Genomic DNA, 15,371 nt, shown 5'->3' on the forward strand with positions numbered 1-15,371 from the left:
ATTGCGCTCGGGTGCCATCTAGTGGTGAACATACCGCACATTCACATGTTGTTTGGGTCGACAGACGGGGACTCCCAACTGAGTTCGCTCACGGACGCGTAGCCCCAGGTGGTTTAGACGATCTATCCCGCCGGATTATATTTCACGTATTATCATATATATACACTGCCCCCTGATTATATTTCACGTATTCGTGTCATTTATAGCATATATTATGTATTGGCACACGTATTATTTCTTAACCCCTGATTATATTTCACGTATTCGTGTCATTTATAGCATATATTATGTATTGGCACACGTATTATTTCTTAACACACCACTCCAGTAAGATTTACTAGGCCTACAACAACAACAACAACTACTACTACTACTACAACTACTACCACAGATACTGAACGAAGGATACAGTACATCGTACTACCAAACCAGAGGCATGGCGAACTCAAGAGTATCTGTGATGTGACGTTAACTGACCGGAAACGGAAAGAGGATTTATCCACCACTTGTTAAAACGTAACGACAAAGTCAATTCATAGGCTAATGGTCATACTGTAGGTGTATTTGAAACAATATGTCACTAATTATATGTCAAATACACTTGTACGTAACAAAAAACTAACATAAAAAAGATAACTAGCTCCGTTATATGTCGGTGGGCTCGATAGTCTGGCTAGCGGGAGAGTGCCGACCGGGGATAGTCCCGCGTTGGGGTCGACAATCAGGGAATCGTTGTTTGAGTATGTCCTGAGTGCTCGCTGATGCACTATGACGTGAAAAGGCTTTATTTCGAAACGAATGGTGAAGTCAAAGATGGTCGGAGCTTGAACTAAACACTAACGTGAAATGTTTACTTGTAGATAGCTCGCGGTCATCGCTTTTATACTGACTAGGCTGAGTACTGTGGAGCAGTCAAGATGGACACCGCCGAGGAAGGTAGCTAACTTTAGCTATGTTGAAACTTGATTGCCCCAGTTGTTTGCGTTAACTGTTCAAACAGCTAATTTAACAATGTGACATATTCTAACCTATTCCTAACTACTGTCAGTGGCACGGACTGAGTCTACAACATCTTAACCATTGACAAAAGTTCATCAGAATTAAAAAACCGCTAGCCAATTAGCGTTAGCTAGTTAGCTAACTAGCATTAGCTTAGTTCTGTTAGCTATCAGCTGTTCTGAATAAAAACAGCAACATTCAGTTGCTGCTGTTTCATTGCATAAACACTGCAGATACCACAAGTGCCTTGTGATGGTAGAAAGACGAAGACTATTTGGCATTAAAGTCAAACGTAACCAAGCTAATTATCAGTCACAAACTAACGTTCAGTAAGTTTAATGCAACCGTTATAATATTACGTACAGCATAACTAGCTAACGTCACGTTGACACACCAGCCAGCACTGCCAAATGACAAGGCTCGTTGACTACGTTACACTGATTCACACCAAAAATAAAAATATTTGATACGGTTAACACTTTAAATATGTTCTCTAATCTTGCAGTTGTCATTATTCCTGGACTAATGTAACGTTGAACAACTAACGTTAACCTAACACATTTTCTCTGAGCGGTGTTTATGCTGCGGGGAAGAGACTGACTGTCAGCCATGTGCTGAGCTGTTCTGCGTCTAAATTGTCATTTTCTTTTGAATATATCTTAATCTTTTTAAATATATGAAGGCAGTACATTCTAAATGTACTCTGGGTATCCTGTTTTTATGCTCTTGCATCTAGAGCTAATAATAGTTATTTTATTTCGGGTATCCAGTGACACAGGTAATCCAAGGATTACAGTTTGCCATACTGTCAGTGTGTGAGCTGTCCTGTTCTATTCACTGAAGACATACTCCTGTCGTCCCAAGTGTGTCTCACTGACACTGTTAAAGTTCTGCAGAAAGCTTGCATGAGTATTTACGGGTTTTAACATTTGGCATTATATCTTAAATGTACTATGAGGTTGAATCAAGGTAAGTCACCGATGTCTTGATGAAATGGATAGAAATGCAAAGTGCCAAGTTAGTTCAATGAAATCTTACACAAGCAGGGCGTCATGGTGTGCCAAATCATGTCATCGTGTGCCCCTTGTGCAGCAGACATCTGCCGGGTATGTCGTTCAGAGGGGACCCAGGACAAGCCGCTCTACCATCCGTGTGTCTGCACTGGCAGCATAAAGTTTATCCATCAGGAATGGTACGCTCATTGACCAACTTGTTTAAATCTATAAATGTGTATTATTCCACTGTTTTCTCTTGCATTTCCTTTCCTTAAAGTTGATCTCGTCTGTCTACATTGTCAATTTGTCAGTCAGCTTGCTTTTGTAGACGTTGAGTTTGTTTAAATTTTGTTTTTGAAGTGTGTTCCAACATAGTGAAAGAATTATCTGGGCATGATGAAGAATGGCAGAGATTATAACAACCAGAGCAAACCTGAATCTGGTCACATAGTGTGCAAGTGATGTAAAGTTTGCATAGGATCAACAGAGTAATCTCACTAGATGTCCATTTGTTTTCACAGTTTACTGCAGTGGTTGAAACACAGCAGAAAAGAATACTGTGAATTATGCAAACACAGGTTTGCATTTACACCAAGTAAGTTGTTTGCTTTTCAATAAATCAATCAATGCACCAATAACCATCATTTTGTTGTTAGCTCCTCTAAGTGCCTGATTGTGGCTAATGATTTCCCTCACTTCCACTATCCTCATTCACTCACTTTTACCTCACTCGTTCTCTCTTTTCTCCAGTCTATTCTCCAGACATGCCATCTCGCTTGCCTGTCCAGGACATCTTTGCAGGGCTGGTCACCAGTATTGGAACAGCCATCAGATACTGGTTCCACTACACACTGGTGGCCTTCGCCTGGCTGGGCGTGGTGCCTCTCACAGCATGTACGTCACGTCATTCCACTGTGAAACCAAAATGAAAGGTTTCATTTTTACAAGAAATGTGTCTAGATATGACCAACAAACTCAAACAGAACAATTCCAGTCAGCTTACAGCAACAACTGAACTTTACTGTTTTAAGGTACAAATGGAAAAGCTTAATACAATTAGCTTTTAAGTAAAGTATATCCACTCAGTCTGTTTAGGTTGCCAGGTTCTTGTGTGCAGGCTCAGGTGTTATACTAGTTTATTCACTTACGGTGTAATTAATTGTTTTCACTCAGCATGAAGTGCAGTACAATTCAGATAAACTGTCAGAATTTGGGTGCATAGTTTTAAGTTTAGTTTTAGTTTCGCACCAGTTGTCGTTTTAAGAAATGATTCTCAGATTGTTTTTTTTTTTTTGTTTTTTTTTTTCTTTGTTTGCTTTTCCAACAGGTCGTATCTACAAGTGTTTATTTACCGGCTCTGTGAGCTCTCTCCTTACACTGCCATTAGATATGCTTTCAACGTAAGTTTGAATCACTCTTTGGTCTTGGTTGTGCCCTGTCTTTCTCACACTGCCACACTCCTGTATATTGTATGTCTATGTGTTCTCCATATTTTGTACATTGGAGTCCCATGATTGCTAATCAAAGTGTGGTTATTCATAATAGCTCCTTCCATCCATCACATCATCTTTTCTGTCTGTTTGTCCAGGTCTCTGTATGAAATTGTCGTAAAATACATTAATCTCTTCCTTGCAGACAAAACCTGCTTGCCGACTGCCTCCAGGGCTGTTTTGTGGTCACTTGCACGCTGTGCGCCTTCATCAGCCTGGTGTGGCTCAGAGAGCAGATTGTCCACGGTGGTGCCCCTCAGTGGTTAGAGCAGAATCAGCCCCCTCTTGTTCCTAATCAGCCTAACGGTCCTGCGCCACCGAATGAGGTAAGTTCAGTTTATGTTGGCAACTAGCGTCTCTGTTCTGCATGCACACAGAGCTGGACAGATAGTGGCCGTCTCCAATGTATTTGCTGTCCCATACATTCTACCACTGATGCACTTTGTCATAGTTGGCACAATGACAGGTTCATTTCTGTAAATGATAGGCCAGTGGAGTTTATGATTATCTAAGGCATTTATTCTTTGTTTCATTTGGTTTATTTCAAATCTGACTATTTTTTTTGTCACATGAAGTTTGATTAAATTTCACTTTTTTGATTTAGTGAAAAATAATTCATGCCAGTTAAACTTTCTCCCACACTTTGCCAGCGTTCTCTGTCGGGTCATATTTGTTTTCTGTCAGCCTGCTCTGGCCAACGCTTTCCTCTCAGAGGAAACGTCGGGACAGTTATCTTTTCTGATAGAGAACGCGCTTGCCAAGCTGGCCCTGACATTTGTCTGTGTTTACACATAACCGAATGAGTAAAGCAGTGACTGCCAAATCATGCCAATCCACTGCTGTCATATCTGGTAATGAGAAATACAGTTCAGGTCTTACATGTCTTAATTACAAGTGACAAAGCAGTTGGTGATGAGTTTTTTCCCCCGGCACGTTGTAAGTTTGAGGCATCTCCCAATGTTGTCAAGCTGTCCTTTTCCAAGTGCCAAATCCAAAACTATGAGTGTGGTTAATGAACGAATAAGAACTAAAATAATACCTCATGTAAGCAGCTGCAATTATTATTGAATGGCTCTACAGGTTCCAGGTGGTAACAACGGCCAGGCTGCTGCAGACGGCGCAGCTGGCCAGCGCCATGCAGACCCTGCTCCAGACGGGCTGGCACCTGCCAACCCACATGAAGCCGGCAACCATGGGGATGAGGCTGAACTTGATGACGAGGAAGAAGACGATGATGGGGAGGAAGACGAAGAGGAGGAGGACGATGAGGAAGGCAGGGAAGAGGATGCTGCTGATGCCAATAATGGAGGACAAGGTCAGAATGAGGATGAAAACATAGAGGTTTGATACACTTGAGAGTAGAGGTTGTCAAGATTTTTACAACATGAACATAAATGCTTTTCCATACGTAAATCATGGCAAGGAAAAGGAGCCTGCAGGGTAACACAACCACAGAAGCATATTTCCACTGCACAGTGTTGGTGTTCTGTACTGTTTCAGTTGTTTCTGATTGTCCTTTGCAGAAGATCTGAACTGGAACGCCCTGGAGTGGGACCGTGCAGCAGAGGAGCTGACCTGGGAAAGGGTAGGAATCTATTTTTTATCCCTCTGTCTCCTGCTCCATAAAGTGGGTGTGATGCAGCTGGGGCACAATACTAAAAAAGCAGAGTGTAAGGTAGCAGTTAGTTGGCAGATGAATTTGGGCTAAAAGCTCCTGTGACAGGAAATATCCATCTTGCTGTAGTGTGCTTAAGCAGCACTCTGAATTTGCACTTCTTCCAGGCAGACTGCTTGTAGCTGGCCTGGGCTCAATAAATGTCTTTGTTGTATTAGTCAAAGTTCCAGTTGTATTTATAATTCTATGTGTCATAAAGGATCGTTATGACATTGCTTTGTGTTTGTGTTGCAGATGCTGGGGCTGGATGGCTCTCTCGTGTTCTTGGTAAGCACACACACTGTTTGTACTCATATGCACAGTTTCAAGTGTGCCCTAGAGGGAACTTTCTGCATGTTTCAACCTAGCATACAGTATTTCCCATTAATGTGGCCATTGTGACTCCATGGATGCTAACTTTGCACTTGCAGCCTTCCTTTTTAGAGATTTGGAGGAAGCCAAGATTTATGCGAAACAACATATGTATGTTGGGGCAAGCTGTACGATCCTCCCAATAGCTTTCCAGATAAAAGTTACTCATGAATCATTTCAAATGCTTGTCTCACCCGGAACAAACCCAGAAAGTAGAACCATAGAATAGCCATCTTGGCTAACTCCATAGCGATCTCCACAGGAGGCTTGAGCAGCTTGCCCCAGTGTACGTTGCTTTGTGACCTGTTCTCATTTTGTGAATCTGTACAACAGAGGTGGTGGGTGCAAAGTTAGCATGACCCCTAGAGCCGCAATCGCTACATTTATAAGAAATACAGCACATTGATATAAAATTGTATATACTATAATTTCCCTTTAACAACCTCCATTGCATTATATATTGATATGATGCATAAACAGTGGTTAAAGTTAGAGATAGTTTAACATTGACAAAGACCCTTGATGTGCATTCCTTCTCCAGGAGCATGTGTTCTGGGTGGTGTCTCTCAACACACTCTTCATCCTGGTCTTTGGTAAGTTAAACCTCCAGTGTGGTGATGATGTACTGTAAATAACCATCATTAACTCAGTTCGTCCACCATAATTCATTGATATTAGTCCTGTGTACCTGCAGATTCTAATCCAGCCTCTGTATTTCTCTCTAGCTTTTTGCCCTTATCACATTGGCCATTTCTCAGTGGTTGGACTTGGCTTTGAAGAGTATGTAAGTGCACAGCAATGCATGACAGGACACTTGTCAAGTTTGAATTCCTCACGAGTACAGTAGTGTTTGGGTTTTTCATGCAGTGATGGAATTTATTTGATGATGGTATTATATCTGGTTGCAGGTCAAAGCTTCACACTTTGACGGCCTCGTCACCACAATCCTGGGGTACATCCTCCTGGCTGGAGCTCTCATAATCTGCCATGTATCCTCTATAATTTACTGTATGTGTATGAAATGACATACTGTATGTCGCACATGACCACACAAGTCTCAGTAATAGTGTTGTCATCATATAGGGATCCAAAAGGTTGGGTTGGTGGTCTGTTTTGGCTTCAGCACTTAATATGAAATGTATTCATTAGAAATGTTTAAAATGCAGACTGAATGTTCTTCATATCATGTTTTGGTGTTGGTCCTTAACGGTGCCTCGTCCTTCAGGCGCTGGCTTCATTAGTGAAGTTCCAGCGGTCCAGGCGCCTCTTGGGTGTCTGCTACATTGTCGTCAAGGTAAATTAGAGATGAAAGATCGGAATGTTTCCAAAAAGCTATTTTGTTTTTATCAAACTAGCAAAGCTTTCAGTTGAAACAGTAATTGGGAAAATTATGATTACTGGAGCAAATTACGAAAACAGAAACTAAATTGCGTTTTTATTTTTACATGTCGCAGGTGTCCCTTCTGGTTGTCATGGAGATAGGCTTGTTCCCGCTGATTTGTGGTTGGTGGCTCGACATTTGCTCGCTGGTAAGACAATCACGCCGAGTAAACTCGATTGATCCTGTTGATACAGTCACACGCTGGCTCTGAAAGCCTAACCAAACAGATTAAATGCAATCATGATGATGCAGTGTACAAATGTGATCGAGAAACTGGATGAACACTTAAGTTGAAAAAAGAAATTCCCCAAAACTAACCAACTAACTGAAACACAGACAATAAAGCACGTCCTTTGTTCATTATAGGAGATGTTTGATGCGACTCTGAAGGACAGGGAGCAGAGTTTTGACTCTGCTCCTGGTACCACCATGTTCCTCCACTGGCTGGTCGGCATGGTCTACGTCTTCTACTTTGCCTCCTTCATTCTTCTGTTAAGAGAGGTAAAGTGAAGGACTTCAGCCAGTAAAACCTCACAATCCACCAATAGCTCGTAAATCTTAAGCTTTTGCATGTGTGGTTGGTGGCAGGTGCTCCGACCTGGTGTTCTGTGGTTCCTCAGGAACCTGAATGATCCAGACTTCAACCCAGTCCAAGAGATGATTCACCTGCCCATCTACAGACACCTGCGGAGGTTCATACTCTCTGTGGTCAGTGTAGTATCCTCCTCTTCTCTTGTTTCCTATACACAACCTTCAGTGCCTGTGCCCAGATTTCTGTTTACTACTAGAATTGACGTCAAACATAGTTAAAGTTAAAAGAAAAAAAAAAGTTAAAGTTAAATCAGGGATTAAATACAATATAAACAGATACAAACACACTTCAATAAGGAGAGATCAGTTGAAAGTATAAAACAATGTTTACTGAGTTTTTTTTTGTGTAAGTGACGATGGGGAGGGTTGCACAATTGTATGTCTGAATGTCAGAATGACACAGGCTGCTGTTTAAATAACACTGCGCTTCTGAGGACTGATTGGCTCAAGGTACATAGGCAGAAAGAACATTGGCCAGATGTGGTGACATCAGAAATGACTGAACTTAAATAATGTGGGGAAGTGGAAGAGGATGCAGTAAAAGCAGGAAATAGCAGGGATTCTCAATAGAAAAAAAATGAAGGGGGAAAAGCTCTCCCTCATTGAACGTTTGCCAAAGCTGCGTAGAACTAGAACAATCTATATCTCTATCAGTGTAATGTGAATGTGGTATTTACAGTAACACTGTATTGACATATGTACCTGTAAATAAGGAACTGGGGCCAGCTGGTAACGTTAGGGTTACTTACTTTACTGTCAGTGTGCACGTCAACTTGTTAAATTAGAGGCAAGGTATTTGGACTGTTAATGCAATGGAATGATTTCAGGCAGCGTAGTCCCGACATTTGCTTCAGTGTGGGAGTCTTGTGGATGGATAGAAGCATGTGCATAGTTGGAGAATGTAGTGAGCTATAAAGAAAGGGATGGATTGCACACAATGAGATACATACACACATGCTACAGAGGTACAGGGAGAGTCCATTGAAAACTTTTTTGACAGCCATATTCATTTCTTTTGGAATTCCAATCAGTAGTAGCTGAGTCACTGTTTTTAAAATCAGTTTCCGTTATTGTTTAATCTTGACATGCCTAGTGAAAAAATGTGCTGTATTTTTTTCTGTGTGTGTGTGTGTGTGTGTGTGTGTGTGTTTCCAGGTGGTTTTTGGCTCCATAGTCCTGCTGATGCTTTGGCTTCCTATCAGAATCATTAAACTGCTCTTCCCTACCTTCCTTCCATACAACGTCATGCTTTACAGGTACACACGACACCATACCATCATTTCATTTTCGGTATCTCAGAGTTGAAGGTGACATTGTCTGTTCTTTACTCAGGCATAACCAGGATAGGAAGCTGCTGGAGAAAATGAGCTGCCATCTCTAGCCGCATGTATGTTAGGAACTGAATATGAATTGGGTTTTGGTTGTGTCTTGTCTCTGCAGCGATGCCCCGGTCAGCGAGCTGTCACTGGAGCTGCTGTTGCTTCAGGTTGTTCTGCCTGCATTGTTGGAGCAGGGTCACACTCGCCAGTGGCTCAAACGGCTCGTCCATGCCTGGACCTTCACCGCTGGATACATGCTGTAGGCTGGAGACACACACACACACACACACACACACACACACACACACACACACTGCAACTTCAGATATAAAATAGTACAATGGCATAAAAGTTACCTCAGTGGCTCAAATTGTAGTTTGCTCTTTTTGTCCAGTGCCATGATGTCACTTCACAGTCATTGTAATTAAAGTAATCACTCACCAATGGCTCCCCCCCCATAGTGATCTTCACTCCTACCTGCTGGGCGACCATGAAGATGATGACAACCAACCAAACAACGACCCTCCTGGCCGCCATAATAACAACAGGATCCTTGGCCTGGGGGAAGGGCTTCACGCTGCCCATCAGGCCATTCTGCAGCAGGGCGGTCCTGTGGGTTTCCAGTCGTACCACCGGCCCCTCAACTTCCCCCTCAAGGTGACTCACGACGTAATAATTATTCAAATCACATATTATATCCTGTCACTGTTTCCTGCAAACTGACCTCTTTGTCTTTTTGTGTGTTTTTGATTGTTAAGATCATTCTGCTGGTGGTCTTCATGTGTGTGACGCTGCTACTGGCTAGTCTGATTTGCCTCACACTGCCGGGTAAGTTCAGGCCACAAGAAGGCATGTTCTTGTCGTCAGCCATTCTTCACACCTCCATTCTTACCTGCCCTCTTCTTCTTCTTCTCCCCCAGTGTGTGCAGGTCGCTGGCTCATGTCTTTCTGGATGGGCAGTGCCATGGTTCATGAGCTGTACACAGCAGCCAGTGGTCTGTATGTCTGCTGGCTGTCCATTCGAGCCGCCACGGTGCTCCTGTCCTGGATGCCACAGGGACGGTCCGTCATCATGCTCAAAGTCCATGAATGGACGCTCATGGTAATGTGGATATCAGTCTTGTCCTCCTAGCCAATGACTACTACATTGCTGTTCTGTATTGCATTGATTTGAATGTATATTTGGGTGGTATGGATGTCTTGGTGAGAACAGATCCTAAAGACCATTGTGGTGGCGGTGATGTTAGCTGGGGTGATTCCTCTGCTGTTGGGTCTGCTGTTTGAACTGGTCATCGTAGCTCCTCTCAGAGTTCCACTAGACCAGACACCTCTCTTCTACCCCTGGCAGGTACGACAGTGTAGTATTTTCAATTCAATTTGGCTTTATTTCCAACTCACAGGTCCATATCAGTATTAAACGGAGATGTTGTTTACTTATTCTTTTATCACATGCTACGTTTGTGTTCATGACATCTAACATTGACCTTATTTCTTTACATGAGAAATTGTTACAGAAAAAGCCAGCCAATACCGGTCTGCATTCCGAAACAGGCCTAATAATGAGCAGATGCTATGATTTTGAAACATTCCTCATTACGTCTTAGTTGTACAATAGTTGTTGTTAATCTGTGTGTGGTAGGACTGGGCCCTGGGTGTACTCCATGCAAAAATCATTGCTGCCATCACACTGATGGGCCCTCAATGGTGGCTGAAAACCGTCATCGAGCAGGTTGGTCTCACATCTGTCTGCCCTCATTAAAGTAAAACGGGAGCACTTTTACTGGTCCGCCCATCTGTTGTCACAAATGCTTCAAGTTTGTTCTCATGCCATACATCGTTGGAAAGCTTCTTGTGATTCGTTGGATGCAAACCATTTCAAGATACAATCACAACGCCTCAATATAAAAATGTATAGCCCAAATAAAAGTATAGATATCCTTAATATGGATGTAGGTGGCCTAAATATAAATATGCATGCATATAAATGCAATAAATTACCTTTGTTTGGACGTCTACACATACCATTAGTATGTAAGAGATTCCTTTTTTTGTGCTATTGTTATCAGTTTTTATTGAACCTTAACTTGGGTAAGGCCTCATGCTGTGGTCCCATCTTGTTTTCCAGATAATAAGTCCCAGATACAGTCATCTGCAGACACCAATTTGCAAAAAAAATATTCAGCGGAATTAAAAACCTTCTACTTCAGTGTGTTCAAACTCCTGTGACTCAATGCCAGTAGCACTTACAGTGATTCTGACTCTTGGGGATAAAACTCCAGAGTACTAAATTTCAAAAGAGACCAAAGCCATGCATGTCCTTCAGATGGTTCGAGAACAGCCTTCAGTTTCCTTTGGATAGGTGTTATAGGCTCATTTTACAAGAATGTTATTAGGATTAGGACATATGTATTCCACAAACTAATTCAGCTTTTGTCAGCATAATTACTATTAAAGACAAAAAAAAATACTGAACTCTTATTGGAATGAAGTAAAACCAACCTGTCCCCCTCTCTGCCGTAGGTGTATGCTAATGGTATCCGAAACATTGACCTCCATTTCATCGTGCGAAGGCTGGCTGCCCCAGTCATCTGTGTTCTGCTGTTGTCTCTCTGTGTGCCCTACACCATCTCTAAAGGCATTACACCGCTGCTGGGTGAGTCTGTGTGTGCTTGTGTGTCTGGGTTGAGCACAAGCTTTTTTTTTTGTACCTTCAATTATTCTTAACAAGAATCAGTTTCAAGGTAGTCGAGGAATAGAAAACAGATGTACGCCTCCTTCATCTCTCCTTTTTCTCTGCTGTCTCCCTCACTGTTTCTCCTCCATCACCACCTGTCTGTGAGTAGGGTCGGAGATGAGATTGAACTCACTTGTCAGAAGGCACATTGCCTTTTTTGAAAGCTATTAGAAGTCATTTTTATCCTGTGAGCTGGTTGTTTTGAGTTGCAACAAGCAACTGAAAAAGTTGAACTTTTTAGTTGGTTCTTTTGTTGTTTTGGCTGCTGTCTAAATTAGAAATTGTGGCAGATAAAATTCAAACACAGAGGTAGCAGACACGCTCATCAGGCCACAGCACAGGCAGATCCGTACTAATTTGGACATAGGGCTCATTTGAGAAGTGCTTTTTATGCAAAGCCTACCCAAGGCTCCGGTTTTTGTTTAGACAAGTGTTTTTGATGTTGACTCAGACAACACTTGCATTTAAACAACTAGTCAATTAAGAATTCCCAGCCCTTGTGGTAATCTGGATTTTAGCCATTGTGCAAGCCAAAGCGTAATTGATTGTTTTCTTTCATTTACTCTGTTCCCTCAACTCTTAAGTCCATCAGCTCCTCGAGAAAAGACATCACAGACACACACACTCATTAAAAGGATATGCTCTTCCAGTGTTTACACTGTCTTCTCCTTCTTTCCCCCCACCTCCCCCTCTCCTTGTCTGCTTCCCTGCCTCGCTTCCTTTATAGGTGTGCAGCCGGAGATGCAGACGCTGGTGGAGAGGAGGATCTATCCGTTCCTGCTGATGGTGGTCATGCTGTTGGCCATCCTGTCCTTCCAGATACGACAGTTCAAACGCCTCTATGAACACATCAAGAACGACAAGTCAGTAGGCTCAACAAATTTGAAGCGTGAACTAACACATGGGGGCAAAGAAGCTCAGTGTTTTTTCCAATTGTGCTGAAAATTTGTTTCTGTGTATTTGCACCAATGGCTTTTAAGACAGCATCAGCACATAGGATGTGGTTTTCTAAAAATGTGTTTATGAGATGTACGATGCTGGAAAAAGCAGACGGTAGAATTACGGTCAGAGTTGGGAATGGGTTGAATTTGTGCTTACTGAGTCTTGAGTTCTCAGTCTGGATGCTTTTTTCTGAGTGCACTTGTTCCCAACCTGGGGGTCCCGACCCCCACTAGGGGTCACCAAAGCTTCACAGGGGATCTGAGACCTTCTTGAAGGGGTCCCTTTAGGAGAAAGGTTGGGAACCACTGCTTGTGGAACTTCCTTTTTTTGATGATCCACACTTTCAACAGAGTTGAGTTTTGTGTCAAACTAGCAGTCTAGCTCCTTTTGGGCCTGCGGGGTCCAAACGGGGTTGTTAAACTGTCCCTCTCTGTGACGACTTTTTTTTTCTTTTAGTTTTTTTCAGTGGAGATTTCATCCGTCCTCTCTATCCAACTCTTGCTGCGAAAACCATAGATTTTTTTTGTGTTTAGCCAGCACTGCTGCACCTTTTTTACACCATCAAAGAGATATGTGTAGTTTAGTTGTGTGAATTTATGTGTTAAACATGATTTGTAAACAGCTCTGTCTTTTCCTGTTTCTCCTCCAGATACCTGGTTGGACAGCGACTGGTGAACTATGAACGCAAGACAGGCAGGAGCACGTCCACCTCCTCATACAGCTCCTCCTCATAGACCTGACGCTGCTGTGGGATCAGTGGAGCTGACTCACTCTGCTCAGCACTGCGAGCTATCATCAGCTCCTGCGGTGAAACCTTTTTGTTTCCTCCGTGCTTGGCTGTCAAATGCCAACTTCAAACACAGCCTCTAAACTTTTGACTGCAGTCTAGTCCTTTCATTCACCGACATCTACTGCTGTCACAGGTTGGGAGACAAAAGGCGCTGAAGAGCGAAGACAAAATAGTCTCTAAACTCTTCACGGAAAATTTAGATTTCTGAACAGGGTTGTCAGCCAACCTGCAGAAACAGTTGGAGTGAGTTGTTGGCTGCCCATCGTGTTTAATGTTTCCGTTTTTGTCTTCAAAGCAGCTGAGATTTTAAGTTGGAACTACATTATTTTAAAAAGGTTTGAGTTGAAGTTTGGTCAGTTGAGCGTACCTTTTACCTCCGATTGTGCTTCCCTTTGAATGTTTGTTGTGAAATGTTGTCTAGGTCACACTGAGTGTCTCTTAATGGGACGGCTTTGACTTCTCAAAGCTGTGGAGGAGATTCTATAATGGAAGCGCCTCTGTGGTTCTGTTTCAAGTGTTGATTTGTCTCGAGTGGCATCCTTCATCAAATTGAGGTTGTCAGTGGTAAGGAGGGACATACATGATGTAACAATGTGATTGTATTCTTTTTTTTTTTAAGATGTTTTTATTAGATGTGTTTTCATTGATTTTTAGTGTTCTGGAATGAGCTGTTAGATAGTCCTCTGAGGATTCCTTTGAAGTAAACATGTAGAAAAAGAAAGAATGAAAAGGAAAGAAGAAAGGGACTTTTCAGGCAATCTGGACACATCCTACGATGTGTTTTTTCTTAAGATGTTCCCCTGTGAATTTTGAAAGCAGTCTGGGTTGTTTAGTACCTTCCTGAGCAGATCCGCCATCAGGGAGGACAGGTTGTTAACATGAGCACTGCGGCACACAAAAAGTGAGCTTTCAACGAAGAATATTTCAACTGGAAAAACCGTCTCAGCACATTACACAGTGTGCCCATGTTACACCCTTAGACTGACACTGATTTTATAAAAATATTTATTTCGATAGAATAAAATTAGACGTGTGAGCTAGCTGGCCCATGGAGGCTTGTAGTGCTGCTAATCAGCTGTTGCCTGTCTGCGTTCTGTTAGCAGTTAGGAGCCAACAGTATTACTCTGTAAGGCATGAGACTTGTTGTTGTGGTTCAGTCGGAGGACAGTCAGTTGAAGAGAGACAGGGTCTTCTGAAGGTGAACGGCCTTGTTGTGTTGAAGAGGTACTGAATAAGCTCCTGAATCCAGCACAGTTCTCTGTCTTTAGTCCTCCACTGACTGACTTCAGACTCCAGCTGGGAGCTGTGTTGGTAGTTGCATTCTGACTCAATTTCACTTTGATCTACTTGTATGTCTGCTAATGGGTGAGTTTGTGAGTCATGGCTTTTGCTTCAGTTTTTCCCGATACGGGTTCATCGAGTTCCTCAACGTCACAAGTTAGCAGAGGGAACTCTGGTTGACCATTCATCCAAAAGCCTCTCTGTGATGTAACCTGTGGTAGCTCGCTGTGGCATTGGAGGGATGTGAGGTGCATTGTTGGATATGGTACCTCCTGCAGTAAGTGGCTACACGTCTCTATTATAAGCTGATAGCATGACAGTGGGATGCTTGTGTTGGCTCTTCACCTCCCTCTCCCACCTCTCACCTTGGTTAGCAGTTCAGAGCACCTTCCTCTTAGTTACTTTAAAGGGAGACGTTGTAAATCTTAAAAGAAAAAATAACAATCTCACAATCTAAACAAACTCCAGCTTAATATAATTAAATCTACAGTTCAGCTTCAGGCTCACTGTCCTCCTTCTGATATGACCAGGTGACTAATTATAGCTAACGATGGCAAACTTCAGTTGGATATTGCTGTGTAGCTGATGTTGCTAATACAGGAGATTTGTTTCTTGTCTCATTTCATTCACTGATGGTGGTGTCTTCGAAGCAACTGACTAAAGAGAATTGAATGTGCCATTAACCTGTAATTACCACGTGTTCCCACAGTGGCCGCTGTTGAGCTCCAGTTAGTTAGTCTCCTTTAAAACAGAGCTCTCTCTGTGATACTTTGTGATCTCTGTCCGGCCGGAGCGTTCCAGGTGTTCACACTGATGAGCTGCA

At 42.5% G+C, this 15,371-nt stretch overlaps 1 protein-coding gene across 1 annotated transcript; it reads left to right on the forward strand.

Moving 5' to 3' along the window:
• Window positions 1-20: 20 nt before the first annotated feature.
• Window positions 21-14,969, forward strand: LOC143329204 (E3 ubiquitin-protein ligase MARCHF6-like). Its single transcript, XM_076745002.1, has 27 exons — window positions 21-56; window positions 742-936; window positions 2,092-2,191; window positions 2,516-2,589; window positions 2,745-2,888; window positions 3,322-3,394; window positions 3,630-3,810; window positions 4,565-4,799; window positions 5,008-5,069; window positions 5,394-5,426; window positions 6,052-6,103; window positions 6,236-6,294; window positions 6,419-6,499; window positions 6,736-6,804; window positions 6,965-7,039; window positions 7,258-7,392; window positions 7,480-7,599; window positions 8,638-8,738; window positions 8,923-9,060; window positions 9,263-9,458; window positions 9,560-9,629; window positions 9,722-9,903; window positions 10,015-10,149; window positions 10,441-10,530; window positions 11,322-11,454; window positions 12,263-12,398; window positions 13,127-14,969. Exons 2-27 carry the CDS (start codon window positions 918-920, stop codon window positions 13,209-13,211), a joined length of 2,778 nt encoding a protein of 925 aa, XP_076601117.1. The 5' UTR covers window positions 21-56; window positions 742-917; the 3' UTR covers window positions 13,212-14,969.
• Window positions 14,970-15,371: the final 402 nt, after the last annotated feature.

The sequence above is a fragment of the Chaetodon auriga genome, chromosome 12 (assembly GCF_051107435.1).
Source record: "Chaetodon auriga isolate fChaAug3 chromosome 12, fChaAug3.hap1, whole genome shotgun sequence".
In the NCBI taxonomy this organism is placed as follows: Eukaryota; Metazoa; Chordata; class Actinopteri; order Chaetodontiformes; family Chaetodontidae; genus Chaetodon; species Chaetodon auriga.